Below are 13,539 nucleotides of genomic sequence, written 5' to 3' on the forward strand. Positions count from 1 at the left end.
TTAGCCCAAAGAGGGAATAATATACACACTCAGTTCTACAGGAAAGTAAGAGGAGAAGGGAAGAAAATAAGAGGGATACTGAGAGAGGAGAGGGCAGATTATGGGAGGTGGTAGTCAGAAGCAAAACACTTGAGGAAGACAGGGTAAAAGCAGGAAGAAGGAGGGAAGGAAAGAGTGGAGAGGGAGAATGAAAAACAGGATTAAGGAAAATACAATTAGTAACCATAAATTAAAAAAAATTAAAGCAAGTTTTTCTGATAAACATGTCATTTCTCAAGCATATAAAGAACTGAGTCAAATTTATAAGAATACAAGGCATTCTCTAACTAATAAAGAGACAAAGATTATGAAAAAAATCAAAACTATCTATAGTCATGTGAAAAAATTTTCTAGATCACCAATGATTAAAGAAAAGCAAATTGGAACAACTGAGGTATCATCTCACATCTATCAGATTGGCTAATATGACAGAAAAAGCAAAGTGACAAATGTTGATGAGGATGTGGAAAATTGGGCCACTGGTGTACTGCTGGAACACCCATCATTTGGAAAATGCCTGAATAAATTGTGGTACATGGTTGTGATGAATACTATTGATATTCATAAGAAACAATGAGCTGTAAACTCTCAGAAAAACCTGAAAAAACTTACATGAACTGATGCAAAGTGAAGTAAGCAGAATTAGCAGAGTATTGCAGTGCACAATAATAGCAATATTGTTATGATCATCAACTCTAAATGATTTAGCTGTAAAAGACTCAGCAATATAAAATGATCTAAGACACTTCCAAAAGACCTATGATGAAAAGGTCCTCCTTCAGAGAAACAACTAATGGAGTCTGAATGTAGATTAAAAGCATACTTTTAAAATTTTCATTTTTCTTGGATTTTTTGGTTTGTTTTCTTTCACAACTTGACCTACATGGAAATGTTTTGCATGATTGTACATGTAACCTCTATCAAAATGCTTCCCTTCTCAATGAGGGAGGAAGAGGAGAAAGGAGAGAACTGAGCACAACTTTTTTTTTTAATGTTAAAAATTGTTTTTTACTTTAATTGGGGGGAAAATGTAAAAATATATCTCAATACCTGTATTTCAATATAATTGTTTTCCTTTTAATCCACTTCTACTTCTCCCCTTCACACCATTTCTTTGCATCCCTTCTAACAGATTCACCCTACTATTACCTCCTCTCCTCTACCCTTCAATTTTATCCCTATCTATTCCCAGCTGCCTACAGCAACAACAACAAAAAAAAAACAAAAAAAAAAAACTTCCATTTTGTCAAAGGATACGAATAGACAATTTTCAGATGAAAAAATTAAAGCCATTTCCAGTCAAATGAAAAAAATGATCTAAATCACTATGCTTGTGATGCACACATCAGACATATAGATGTCTGAGGCCTTTCTGGCACTTTGTCTCCTATGATTTTGGGGTATCTCCCACACCTACACTGCAGCTACTTACAAAATTGAGCTTGAGTTGGGTGCACACGGAGGTAAGATTTCTCCCTTGCTTTTCCATTTTAATTGAAAGCCTTTTTAATTAGATTTGTACAAGTCGCAGAAAAAACAGTTTGTCTTTGTAAATGCTCTGTCCCTGTCATTCCTGTATTTTAATTCGTCTTCCAGAAATCAAACTCCCATTCTCAAATTCATCCTCCTGATCTGCTGCGGAACCCTCAAACACAAGTCTCTCTCCCAGCCCCGACATTCACGTGGGGGGAACAGCAAGAACTCAACTCCCGCCCTGAAGGCCTTTCACTTCTTGCCCAGGACATCCCGCCTGGCACGTAGGGAGTGCCCTTAGTGGCAATCATCGAGAAGACGCAGGGAGAGCTCTGAGCGCGACCTCATTGCTCCTGCCCCCGTGAGCAGCCTCAACTGCAGCAATCACAGCGATAGTGTCGCTCCTAGAAAGGTGCCCCAGCCACCCCTACTCCTTCCCTCTGAGATGGGCCATCTCCATCACAGTGTCAGCTCCTCAAAGGCAGGGCTTTTATCCCCAGAGCTCCACAGGGCCCCTGGCACACAGCACTGAATAAATGCTTTAGCACTTACTGTATGCCGAACCTGGGCAGCGAGGGGGTGCAGTAGAATAGAGCCCAGCCCCGAACCAGGAGGACTCACACTCAGGAGTTCCAATCTGCCCTTGGTTACTAGCTGTGTGACCCTGGGTAATCCCTTCACCCTGTTTGCCTCAGTTTCCTTTTCTGTAAAGTGGGCTGGAGAAGGAGAGGGCCCCAAACAGGGTGACAAAGAGTCAGACAATTGTCAAACAAGAGAATGGGCCCAGCTTATGCTAAGCACAGGCACACAGGCACAAAGAGGAGCCTGCTCCTGCTCTGGGAGAGCTTATATCCTGCGTCTGGGGGTGATGGCCACTCCCAAAGGAGCCCAAGCCTGAGACAACAGCAGTGCTTCTCTGACCACAGTTCTTGGAGCCATGGGTGCAAAGGAGAGGGGGAGCAGCAGGGTCTCTGGCGTTCTGGTTGGGAAGATGTGCCGGGAGCAGAAGGGCAGGACAGAGGAGGAGCTGGAAGGGTGCTTCCAGCAAGGGTAGCAACTTATAGCTTACCTCCTGCCAGGCATGTGCTTACAGCACTGCTGGAGTCAAAAGACTTGAGTCCTTGCTATCTCCTTAAAAATGTGACTTTTATTTTTGGGAAACTGTTTTGGACAGCTGGGGGGGAGGGGGAGGAAGGGAGGAGGAGGAAAGAAGGTGAAAAAGTTGTAGCTTCATCTCCTGAGCTCAGCCTTCTCCCAAAGGAAACTAGAGGCAGGAGTTTTGAGACAAGCAAGTGGAAAGTCACCAAATCCTTCTGGCCTCTCTATGGTCTCCCTAACATATACCAGCCTGATGACTGTAACCAACAGCAACTTGTCCCATTTACTCACAACTCACAGGATTTGTCTTTAACACACATTTTGGTCCTTAGGCTGTTCTGTATTTTCTTTGAGATATTTCACATAAGTTTAGTCATCTGAACAAAATGAAAAGTTTCTTCACCATTCTGTATTTTACATAATTTATAAATACTCATAGTACTATAGACTAATGTACACTGGAAAAAAATATTTTCAAACCAAACTGAATCTGCAGGAGAAACAAAAGACAGACTAGTCACAAATGACATTATTCCTGAAATAAATAACAGATGGTAAGTTTATATTACATATTTTACAGAAATAAAATTATCCATTATTATCACTATTTTTCTATAATCTTTCAATCATTTAAAAAGGATATATCCCTTTTCTGCAGCTCTCAGCTTGTTGAGGACCTAAGGTCAAAATGGATCTTACACAATCTCCCAGACCCCCAAAATCCAAGTATCCAGATTTTCCCAAATTGCTCCAGACTTGCGGCCAATGTGGAGGAATTTATCACCATTCTCTACCAAATAGAAGAATGGCTAATGACTCTCTTTAGGCTTGAGAAACAAGTTTCTATCCAGAGTCTGACCTAGTTCAATAAATTCAGCTGACACTGGCTATGAAATTAGTACTTAAGTTTTTTTAAACTGCTAAAGTGCCCTTAAACCAACCCAGAAGGACAACCGAACTGTACCTAAGGGAGCTTCACTTGGGAAGGGCAAAAAGGATTCCTACCGCTGTGATCAACTCCACAAATTCATTTACACTCAATTCAGAATTAGACAAAGAAAATATAGTGTTGGTACCTATATAGCTTCAGCTTTGTGTCTAGTCTTATTCTCAAGAAAATAGCTCTTTTCAGCATTTAATATTTATTTCATATTTTGATTATTGTGTTATGCAAAATTATTTTAAAACTGAAGAGGCAAGTTCTTGCCTTGGCTGCAGATATAACATATGGTAATGACTTAAAATGGAAAATCTTACACTCTCACAGAGCAGAATTTGGCTAAACCATCTGCAATAAAATCTATCGACATTTTTAGGGAGAGCGGAAACATTGTAAACTATAACACATAAATGGAGGGAAATTAATAATCAACCGAACACTGCCTATCATACCTGTAACACAAATTATTCTAAGGGAAGATACAAGGCACAGTGGAAAGACTGCCAGGCCTAAAGTCAGGAAGATCTGAGTTCAAATCCAGCCTCGGACACCAGTTGTGTAACCCTGGTCAAGTCACTCGACCTGTTTGCCTCAGTCTTCACCTGTAAAATGAGAGTAATTATGTACCTCACAAAACTGTTACAAGGATCAAATGAGATATAATTTATAAAGTCCTTAGCACTGTGCCTGGTATACAACAGTTGCTTAATCTATGCTTGCTTCTTTCCTTCCCAAAATGTTTTAAATGGTAAGCACTAACCAGTGGCCATTATGTAAAATACAGGAATTAAAACAATTAGGAGAGATGATACCAAGTCTTTTCAAAAGGCATCTATGTAATCAACTTTAATGGCACTAGTAATGGTATAAGCCTTGCCTGGAGCTTGTGACCCTGCCATTGAGGCTCCATGACTCTAAGAGATGTGGGACCCACCGAACTACCACTTTTGGAACTTTTATCTGCTGGCTATTTGTGACAAGGGTCAAAACAAATGATTAGTCAACAGCCAATCTGAAAAATTCAGATAGTTCAGAGAGAAGAGGGTAACCACAAATGGCATATTGATAGCAGAAATGGAAGAGAGTAAATTATAAAGATAATGCAAATGAGAGGTTTTCATCTCCCTGCCATAATACTTGATTTCTGGAGAAGAAAGGAGTTTCCAAGGAAATTTAACCCACAAGCTTCCCATCATCATCTGAAAACATGACAAAGTAAATCAAAGCACTCATTAAGGAAATACATTATAGTAACTAAAAAAGGGCTTTAATTCATAGTGGGCAAAGAGTCACCTTAACATGCTACATATCATAAGTGCCCATAATAAAAAGATCGCTGACCTCATGACTGCTCATTAATTATTAAAAAGTCCTTATCAGTTCACAAGCAGATTCTTAATGTGACAGAATAAATGCTTTTCTGCCAAGCATAGAGACTCACATCGAGCCAATGAAAAGACTAAGAACCAAGAAAAGCAAGTATCCCAACTTCCCACAGGTTTTAAAGTTAAAAAGGCATCAGACAATGACGGTGAAAAGTGCTATGGAATACTGGGCATTAGATCCACATAAAGTAAAATACCCACCCTGGGATGCAATAAAAGGTCCCTTTCCGTTGTGATGGACTCCAAAAGGAAAGACAAGCAGTAGCCATTTCCTTCTGGGGCAGCAAAACGGAAAAACTATAGGGAAATCCAGTACCCCAAAGCGGCTAAGAAACTGCCTCGAGAACCCAGAAAATCAGAGAGAAACCAGTCTTTTCTATGGGAGAACCCAGGGCCTTCATTCCTGGACCACAGGCATAACTAAGTGAAATTTTAACCCGTCCTCCCCCTACCCTGAACCCCCTGCCACAGCCCACTTAGCTCTGATGGGGACGAAGGCAACCAGGAACTTCTCATCCCTCGGGCAGAGGCTGACACTGTTTGGCAGGTCAGGAGAATATGAGCTCACTGCCAAGGACTAGCTGGAGAATCTCAAAGGTGACACTGTGGTAAAGGAAGCACTCCCGGTTTTCCCCCAGCATGGGACAAACACACTCAAAACCTATTTTCAGGGGCAGCCAGGTGGCGCGGTGGATAGAGCACCAGCCCTGAAGTCAGGAGGACCCGAGTTCAAATTTGACCTCAGACACTTAATACTTCCTGTGTGTGATCCTGAGCAAGTCACTTAACTGCAATTGCTTCCAAAAAAAAAATCAATTTACATGCAAGTTTATCAAGCAAGTTTAAATTGTACTGATGTTCAAAGGCATTCTTAATAAACATTCTCTTTTTTTTAAACCATACCAGAGTTCTTGTGGTTAGTCCTTCTAAGTATTCCTTAAGAGTTTATCCACTGCAGGACCAGGAGATCATTATATACTTCAACAACAATACTATATGGTGACCAGTTCTGATGGACCAGGCCATCCTCAGCAACGAGATCAACCAAATCATTTCCAATGGAGCAGTAATGAACTGAACCAGCTACGCCCAGAGAAAGAACTCTGGGAGATGACTAAAAACCATTACATTGAATTCCCAATCCCTATATTTATGCCCACCTGCATTTTTTATTTCCTTCACAAGCTAATTGTACAATATTTCAGAGTCTGATTCTTTTTGTACAGCAAAATAACGGTTTGGTCATGTAAAAAAAAAAAAAAAAAAAAGAGTTTATCCACTTATTCCAGTTATGCTTCTACTTAGCACAAAATAGTTTAAGAATTGCTTTCAAAGCCCAATTATTATTATAGCTATTAATTTAGTAATTCATAATATCATTATTTAACAGATGAGGAAACTGAATCTTGGAGATGATAAAGGACTTGACCAAGAGGAAGTGATGAGGAATTCCGGCCTTCTCAGTTGGACCGAGCTTCTTCAATTTTTCCCATTTGTGACCCCTTTTCACCCGAAAAATTTTTATATGACCCCCAGTATGCAGGTACATAAAAGAGGTGTACAAATCAATATTTACTAATAATAAATCATAATTTCATGACCCCCCCATTCAGTTACCACAGTTTAAGAAACTTATAATTTTCTACAATGCACATACACACACACACACACACACGTAAAGAAATTTCACTGCAGGCTCAGCCCCTCATTTATACTTTTTAAATAAGAACGGGACTGTGCATCTTGCCGTCAGCCTCATTCACCAGACTTGGTACCAAGTTTCTCCTTTTTATTCCCTCAAAATCGAACATGTCTTTGGAAAAGGAAACCGCATTGTCCCCTACTCCCCACATGAGAGAGAAGTTGTCATGTTGCATTTCAGCCCAGAAAGGTCCGTGGGACCAGAAAGGGACCAATGGACAACCAGAGGAAATGAGGAAGCCCCTCAAGTTTTCTCACTTGGCGGTAAAGGCCCATCCCTGTAGAACGGCTCCCCACCACGCGGGAGGCCGGGCGCGTCCCAGTTCACATGGCTGAAGCTACAGAAGCTGAAAAGAGGGACTTTGGGGGACACCCAAAGGGCTGCCCCAAAGGGGGCGGACAGGAAGCAGTGAGCAGGACAGGAGCTGCTTGCCTAGCAATAAAGAGCTCCTGAGGGGAGGGGTGACCCCACCCTTGCAGATACTTAGCAAAGGCTGGGGCACACACGGGCCAGAGGGACAGGGACAGGGCCAGAGGGACAGGGACAGGGACGGGCACCCGGGCCAGGATCCCGCTCCACCTGAGGTCACTGCTGCCCAACTCCTACTTACTCATTCAGCCCTCGAACCCTCGGTGCTCAGCCTGGCTCTAGCTAATTCATCAACTTACAGGTTTTGAGCTGGAGGGGAGTATGGAAACCTGTGGTTCACTCTCTTATCTGACAGAGTAAGAAACACGTGCCCAGGTGGTGGCGTGACACAGGTGATACATGGCACTATCCTGGGACAGCCCGTCATGCATTTATGGTTCAGGGGCCAGGGTCCCTCTGAGGGAAGTACCGCCCTCACCACCACAGCCCACCGCATTCCCTGGCACCAAGCAACACGGATCTGCTTTAGACCAAATTAAGGGCTCAGCCAAAAAGAGGAAGCAGGATCCCATTAAATGCTCCAAAGAAAATTCAGGAGGGATTTTTTTACTTTATCAGTGAGACCTAAATTTTGTGTGTCCTATTCTCTGAATTTGCAAACTGTTACCAAAGAGATTAAGAAGAGAGCATTTTTATATTTTTAAAGCCATAAGCACATCTTACCTGAGTAAGAATTCAGAGAGACTGCCCAGCGGACTGTGAGTCCCACAAGGACGGCAACGGTCATCGAGGGCCATTCTTTCATTGTTGTTCTTTGCTTGGGTCACAAAGAAGGAACAGGCCCGAGATGCATTTGCAAACGTCGACTCAATACTTTCAGAGAGGTGCACTTCCCTCACCTCAAAATTCTTTTCCTGGCCAGGGGGAAAATGTCACTACTCAAGGGCAATCGCTTGTCTGCAGTGGAGAATTTCAGCCAATTTCAAGGGCTGGCCGCTTCTATGTGCAGGATCAGAGAAAGATTGTCTTGTTACATCAATGCAAGAAAGAGCCTAAAAAAAGAAAAAAAAATCAGTTCAATGGCTTTGAACATCAAAGACTTTCAGCTTTCTCTGCCCAACAAAGGTTAAGTCATTAAATTAGTCACTGACTTTGGAAATGGGGATGAGAGAAGGGAACCATGAGAAGTGCAGCTCTGCTCATTACTAAATGTGTGACCCTAGATGAGCCACCTAACTTATGTGAGCCAAGTTTCCTTATTTATAAATAAAGGGGACAGGCTGCTCTAAATCCTACAGCCTAAATATGAACTATATGTACAATTCTCTTCTCAAATTTCAACCAGAGCAGAGAAGAGATGGCTAACAGAGCAAGAATGTCAGCAATGAAAGAGTGTGATCAATTCAGGATATGTTGATATTAGAATTAGAGAACAAGGAGATAAAAAGATAATTAATTCAACCCAAAGCACATTTACTGGGGCAGTTGGATGGTGCAGGAGATAGAGCGCCAGTCCTGGAGTCAGAAAGGCCTGAGTTCAAATTCGTTATCAGCTGTTTTCCAGCCATGTGATTCTGGGCAAGGCATTTAAACACTATTTGCCTCAGTCTCCTCATCTGCAAAATGAGCTAGAGAAGGAAATGGCAAACCACGCCAGTGTTTTTGCTGAGAAAATCCCAAAAGACATCACAAAGAGCTGGACGTGACTGAGACAATTGGGCAACAAAATCACAAAACACATTAATTACAACTAAGATGTTTCTTTTCACAAGCAGAACTCAACCTCAGATTAATTCTGGATGAGGATCCTTGGGTACCAAGAAGAAATGAAGATTTGCAGCTATTGAATTCCCTGGAGCAGTCCCTGGAAATGTACTTTTTTGACTTCTGGTTTTCTTTTTCTTCTTCCTCACTCTATTTCATGTTGGCAAAGTCTGGTGCGGAGCTCAGAGAATGGTCCCAGAATGCTTCAACAAACAGAGCCTCATCCAGGGAAAATCATGGGAGAGCAGTAAACGAACACAGTCACTGCCCTCACTTTCTCAGTCCTTTTCCAACTGGGGATTGAGAAGGAAATGAACAAAAGGAAAGCTTCACTCCCCTAAGGCCAAGTGGCGGTCTCATCAGTCATGGGAAAAACTTAGATCTCAGTAGACAGAATGTTAAAGTTAGATCAGGTCAGGTGGACGCTGTTAAAGCCATTTCCAGTCTTCTCATCTTTATCCTTGCTTCTGTTTTGATACTGGTTTTTAGCCTTGCATTCAAGGATCATAGATTCTGAGCTGGACGGGGCCTTGAATGGATGTTGGGCCCAAGGTGGGAAGCAACATCCATCTATTTATCAGTAGTCATCTCCCACAGTTGTGAAGGCAGCTGGTTCCGACACAAATGCCATATCAACAACCAGTCCTGCCCTGTCTGTGAGGGCACGATCCATTTGCTGGCCCAGATAGCAGGAGGAATGAAGCAGAACAGCCTAGTACTTTATGTAAAAGGAAGAAGCAACTTCAGAATTGGGAGAAAAGATTCTAATATCCTAAGAGAATCTGGACTTGAGGGACTAGACCAAGCATGGTACAAAAGTTTCCCTCTGAACTCTATTAAAGAAGGGAAATATGGAGCAGAATCTTTGAGTCTATGAGCATTGAGGAGAAGAGCATGTAGGATGAGGAATGTCTCAAGAAAAAGTTAACTCTTTCCCAATCCTCCTGGTTTGTCCATTGACATTATAATATAATACAGTGTTGCTATCCAAATGGGAAACAAATAATTTCATAGTGACTACAGACTGATCCATATGTAAAAAAGTATGGTTTGTCCACAATGTCTATTAAAATTTCTGGAAGAGATTTTTTTAAAGGATATTATAAATGAAATAAGGACTCTTAAGAAAAAGAACTTAAAAAAAAAAAAAAGGTTTAGCACAGAAAGTGTGAAATTCTACACAAATAAATGGGTTCTTGAAAATTAGAATGTACAAAGGACTCTGAAACAAGAAATATTAGAACAAAATTGGAATACTTAAAAAAAAAAAGTTAAATTACCTTGTTGAAAACAAATGTAGAAAATGAATCAAGAAGATAATATAAAACTCATTAACACTACCAGAAAACTAATTTAAAAAACAAACCTCGATGGCATAATAAAACAAATCATAAATAAAAACTGCCTAGATTTATTAGAAGCAGAGGGCAAGGTAAAAATAGAGAAAATCTATCATTTATTTCCTAAAAGAAACTCTAAATGAAAACTCTCAGAATCTCCACTGTTTAACCCAAAGCTTCCCGATTTAAAAAACAAAAAATAAACAAGCCAAGTGAAAGAAAGAATTCAAATACTAAAGAGCCAGAGTCAAGATCCCACAAGACTTGGCAGCTAGCATGAGAAACAATAGGAGAACTAGGAATATGATCTTCCAAAAGACAAAGGATGAAAGTTTAAAATCAAGAATAACTTGCCTGGCAAAGCTAAATATAATCCCATAGGGGAGAAATGGATCTTTAATGAAAATCTTAAAATTGAATGCTTAGAGCTGAATAAATCCTCAAAATGCAAAGGCAAAAAGTCAACTGAATTCTAGAAAGGTAAATACATTGAAGCAACAGGAAGAGATGACTGAGAAAAGATTTCTTGCTGTATGGTTATAGAGCTGTGTTCAACTCTTCAGTGACCCCATTTTGGGTTTCTTGGCAAAGGTCCTGGAGTGGTTGGCTATTTCCTTCTCCAAGTCATTTTATAGATCGGGAACTGAGGCAAACAAGGTTAAATGACTTGCTCAGGTCTGGCTTTTAACTCCTGTCAGGAAAATGAGTCTTCCTGACCAAAAGCCAGACACACTTTATCCACTGATCCACCTAGCTCCTCTACAAAAATGAGAAGTATTTATAGTGTATGGAGGAAGAAGAAATGAGCGACTCTTCAGAACTCTAGTATCTTCTAGGGTTGGACCTAAGGGTGGTTTTGCTCTGTTTCATTCTTTTAAGTGAAGACAAAAAAACAAAGGGAAAAGGAAAAACTAGGGAAGAAAGAGGGAAGAACTGGCAAGGCTTATCTTTTCATATAATTATATAAGTTATATGGTGCAAGAGAAAAAAAATATACAAACATGAAGAGATGGAGGAAGTATCATATGAACCTCATTTTCCTCTGAACTGAATCAAGAATGGCTGAATACATACATACACAAAGTCTGATGTGGAAAGATATCTGGGAAATAGGTGAGTTCAGGGACAAGGAAGAAGGGTTTAAGAGGGAAGGGAGAAGGAAGGATTAGTCAGAAGTTTCCTTCTGACTCTAGTTTGTTTCACAAACTAACTCTGGAGGGCAGCTCATCAGGGCAGGATTAGCCGCTGATTCCACTATCAGGCCTTTCTCCCAAAGAGCTCAAAGACATACACACACACACCCCAAAACTCTTTGTAGTTACGCTTTGTGTTGCATAAATAAACGGAAACAAGAGGGGTAGGAATCAATTAGGAACTGGCTAACCAGCTGCTGTATATCAGATGCGATGAAATAGGGTTATCAGAACTGAAAAAAGGGATGATTTCTATGAACTGACCTAGCGAGAAGCTGCAGAACAGCGTTCGCCGTCTCTCATCAGAAGACGCCTGACAATGACAAGGTGACCTCAGGGGTAGAATGACCCCTGGAGCCTCCTTAATTGTTACAGGGTCTCTATTTTTCTTTCTTATTTAGGTGGATTTGGAGGGCAGAGGGTGAAAAAATGCTTAATTTAAAAAGGAAACACAAATTTCTGGCAGATCCTGCCTCTTAGAGAGGTGAGAGGCTGCGGCCGGATGCCTCGGGCTGGATCACAGTGTGGGTAGAAGTCTGTGACCCTGGACACTTGACCTGACTGCCTCAGTTTGCCTCTCTGTAAAATGGGGATAACGACAGCGCGTTCTCCCGGACGCCGGAGACCCGCCGGCTCTGGCAACGCCGCCACTAAAGGCTCCGGACCCGCCGGACCTCCGCTTCCTCGGCTTCCCCCCGATCCGGGCCCTGACGGGGACCAAAGGCCGTTCTCTCTCCCCTGGCTCTTCCCGAGGGAGATGCCCGCGCTGCTGGAGGTCTGCTACACTGCGAAGGAAGGGACGGCTGTCCCCCGCTGTAAAACGCGGCCAGGGGGCGTGGCCCGGCCAGTCGCTCCCAGCCAGGGCCCCTCCTCTGCCGGAAGGTCTCCGGCGGGGGTTCTGGAACAGAGGGTGCGGAGGACGCCAGCTAGAGGCTCGGAGGTGGGAAGAAGCGCCCCGCGCATGCGCGCTGAAAGGCCCCGCCCCCTCCCCACCCCCCCGCGGCGGCGGGAGGCCACGACATCCCTTACGCCCAAGGCGGACGAAGAGGGTGGGCTGCCCCCGCTCTGCTTCCCCTTCTTGGACGTCAGGGGCCGGGCCGGCCCTCCCTCCTCCCCATCCAAACTCTTACCCCGCTGCTCACAGTCCCCACCGGCACTCGGGCTTCCCGCCCGCCGCCGCCTTCCGCGAGTGCGCCTGCGCGCCGGCCCCGCCGAGTACTCGGCCCCGCCCTCAACGCGCACGCGCAGGGACGAGCACGCTGGACGTCAGTTCGGAGCGGGAGGGGGAGGGAGAGAAACCGGGAGGTGGGCGGGGCCCGGATCGGGAGCGGGGCCTGGCCGCGGGGGGGGGCGGGGCGTGGAATCCGAGGAGGCCGCGGGGTGAGCCCCGGGGCAAGTGGAAATCCCCCGGCTCGGCTTTCCCGGGAGCCCCGCCAAGGCCTGAGGAGCGGCTCCGCATTCCCAAGCGGGGCTGGCCGGCGGTGACCCGGGAATCCCCCGGCCCCGAGGGGCCGCCGAGAGCGGCGTTCAGTGCCCAGAGAATGGCCTCTGAGCCGGTCCAGGCCCCAAGTGTCCGACTCCGGAGGCTCCTGGCTCCGGGAGCGCGGCTCGTTATCTTGTATCCACAGGCCTGGTAGGCTGCTACATTGTATCCTAGACTCTCCGGCGCCCAGAGCCGGGCCCCCTCTCCCCACACGATGTTGCGGGAGCTCCGGGCTTTGCCGCTGCCATCTGACAGATGGGGAAACTGAGGCAGGCAGCGCTCAGCGACGGGCCCGGGATCAACAGCCAGGCAGCGTCCGAGGCTGGATCCCCGTCCTCTGCGTCACCTCGGTGCTCCCTAGGCCCTCGGTTCCTTGGCCCTTTGCGAAGGTTCTGTGAAAGCTTTTAGGAGAAAACGTTCCGTGATTGAACTAGAAAGGCCCAAAGTGTGGGCCCAGGCAGCCTGTCACTTCTGACTGTGACGATGAGTCTCATCCGGAAGCGGAAGCAGCTCCCGGCTCGTCCGAAAGGCTTGGAGGGCAGAAAATCCCGAGGCCAATTCTTCCTCAGACCATCAGTAGCTAGGAGACCCTGGAGGAGTCTGGCTCAGTTTCCTCAGCTGTAAAAGGGAACCGGAAGAGCATACGGGGTTGTTGTGGGGACCAAACACAGTCATGGGGGGCATTTGTGAACAAATGAGGTTGTTTTTGCAAAGCATTGAACTAAACCAAGCAAAGAGCTTACGTGAATGAGG

The 13,539-nt window shown here is 44.3% G+C and overlaps 1 protein-coding gene across 1 annotated transcript in view; it reads right to left on the reverse strand.

Moving 5' to 3' along the window:
* Positions 1 to 12,560, reverse strand: part of ALG6 (ALG6 alpha-1,3-glucosyltransferase) — a 41,853-nt gene extending 29,293 nt beyond the window's left edge. The window contains exons 1-2 of the mRNA XM_031968983.1: positions 12,434 to 12,560; positions 7,730 to 8,058 (exon numbers count right to left, since the gene is read on the reverse strand). Coding sequence (XP_031824843.1) covers positions 7,730 to 7,811 — 82 coding nt within the window. The 5' untranslated portion in view covers positions 7,812 to 8,058; positions 12,434 to 12,560. The remainder of the gene's footprint in view (positions 1 to 7,729; positions 8,059 to 12,433) is intronic.
* Positions 12,561 to 13,539: the final 979 nt, after the last annotated feature.

Source organism: Sarcophilus harrisii, chromosome 4 (assembly GCF_902635505.1).
Source record: "Sarcophilus harrisii chromosome 4, mSarHar1.11, whole genome shotgun sequence".
NCBI lineage: Eukaryota > Metazoa > Chordata > Mammalia > Dasyuromorphia > Dasyuridae > Sarcophilus > Sarcophilus harrisii.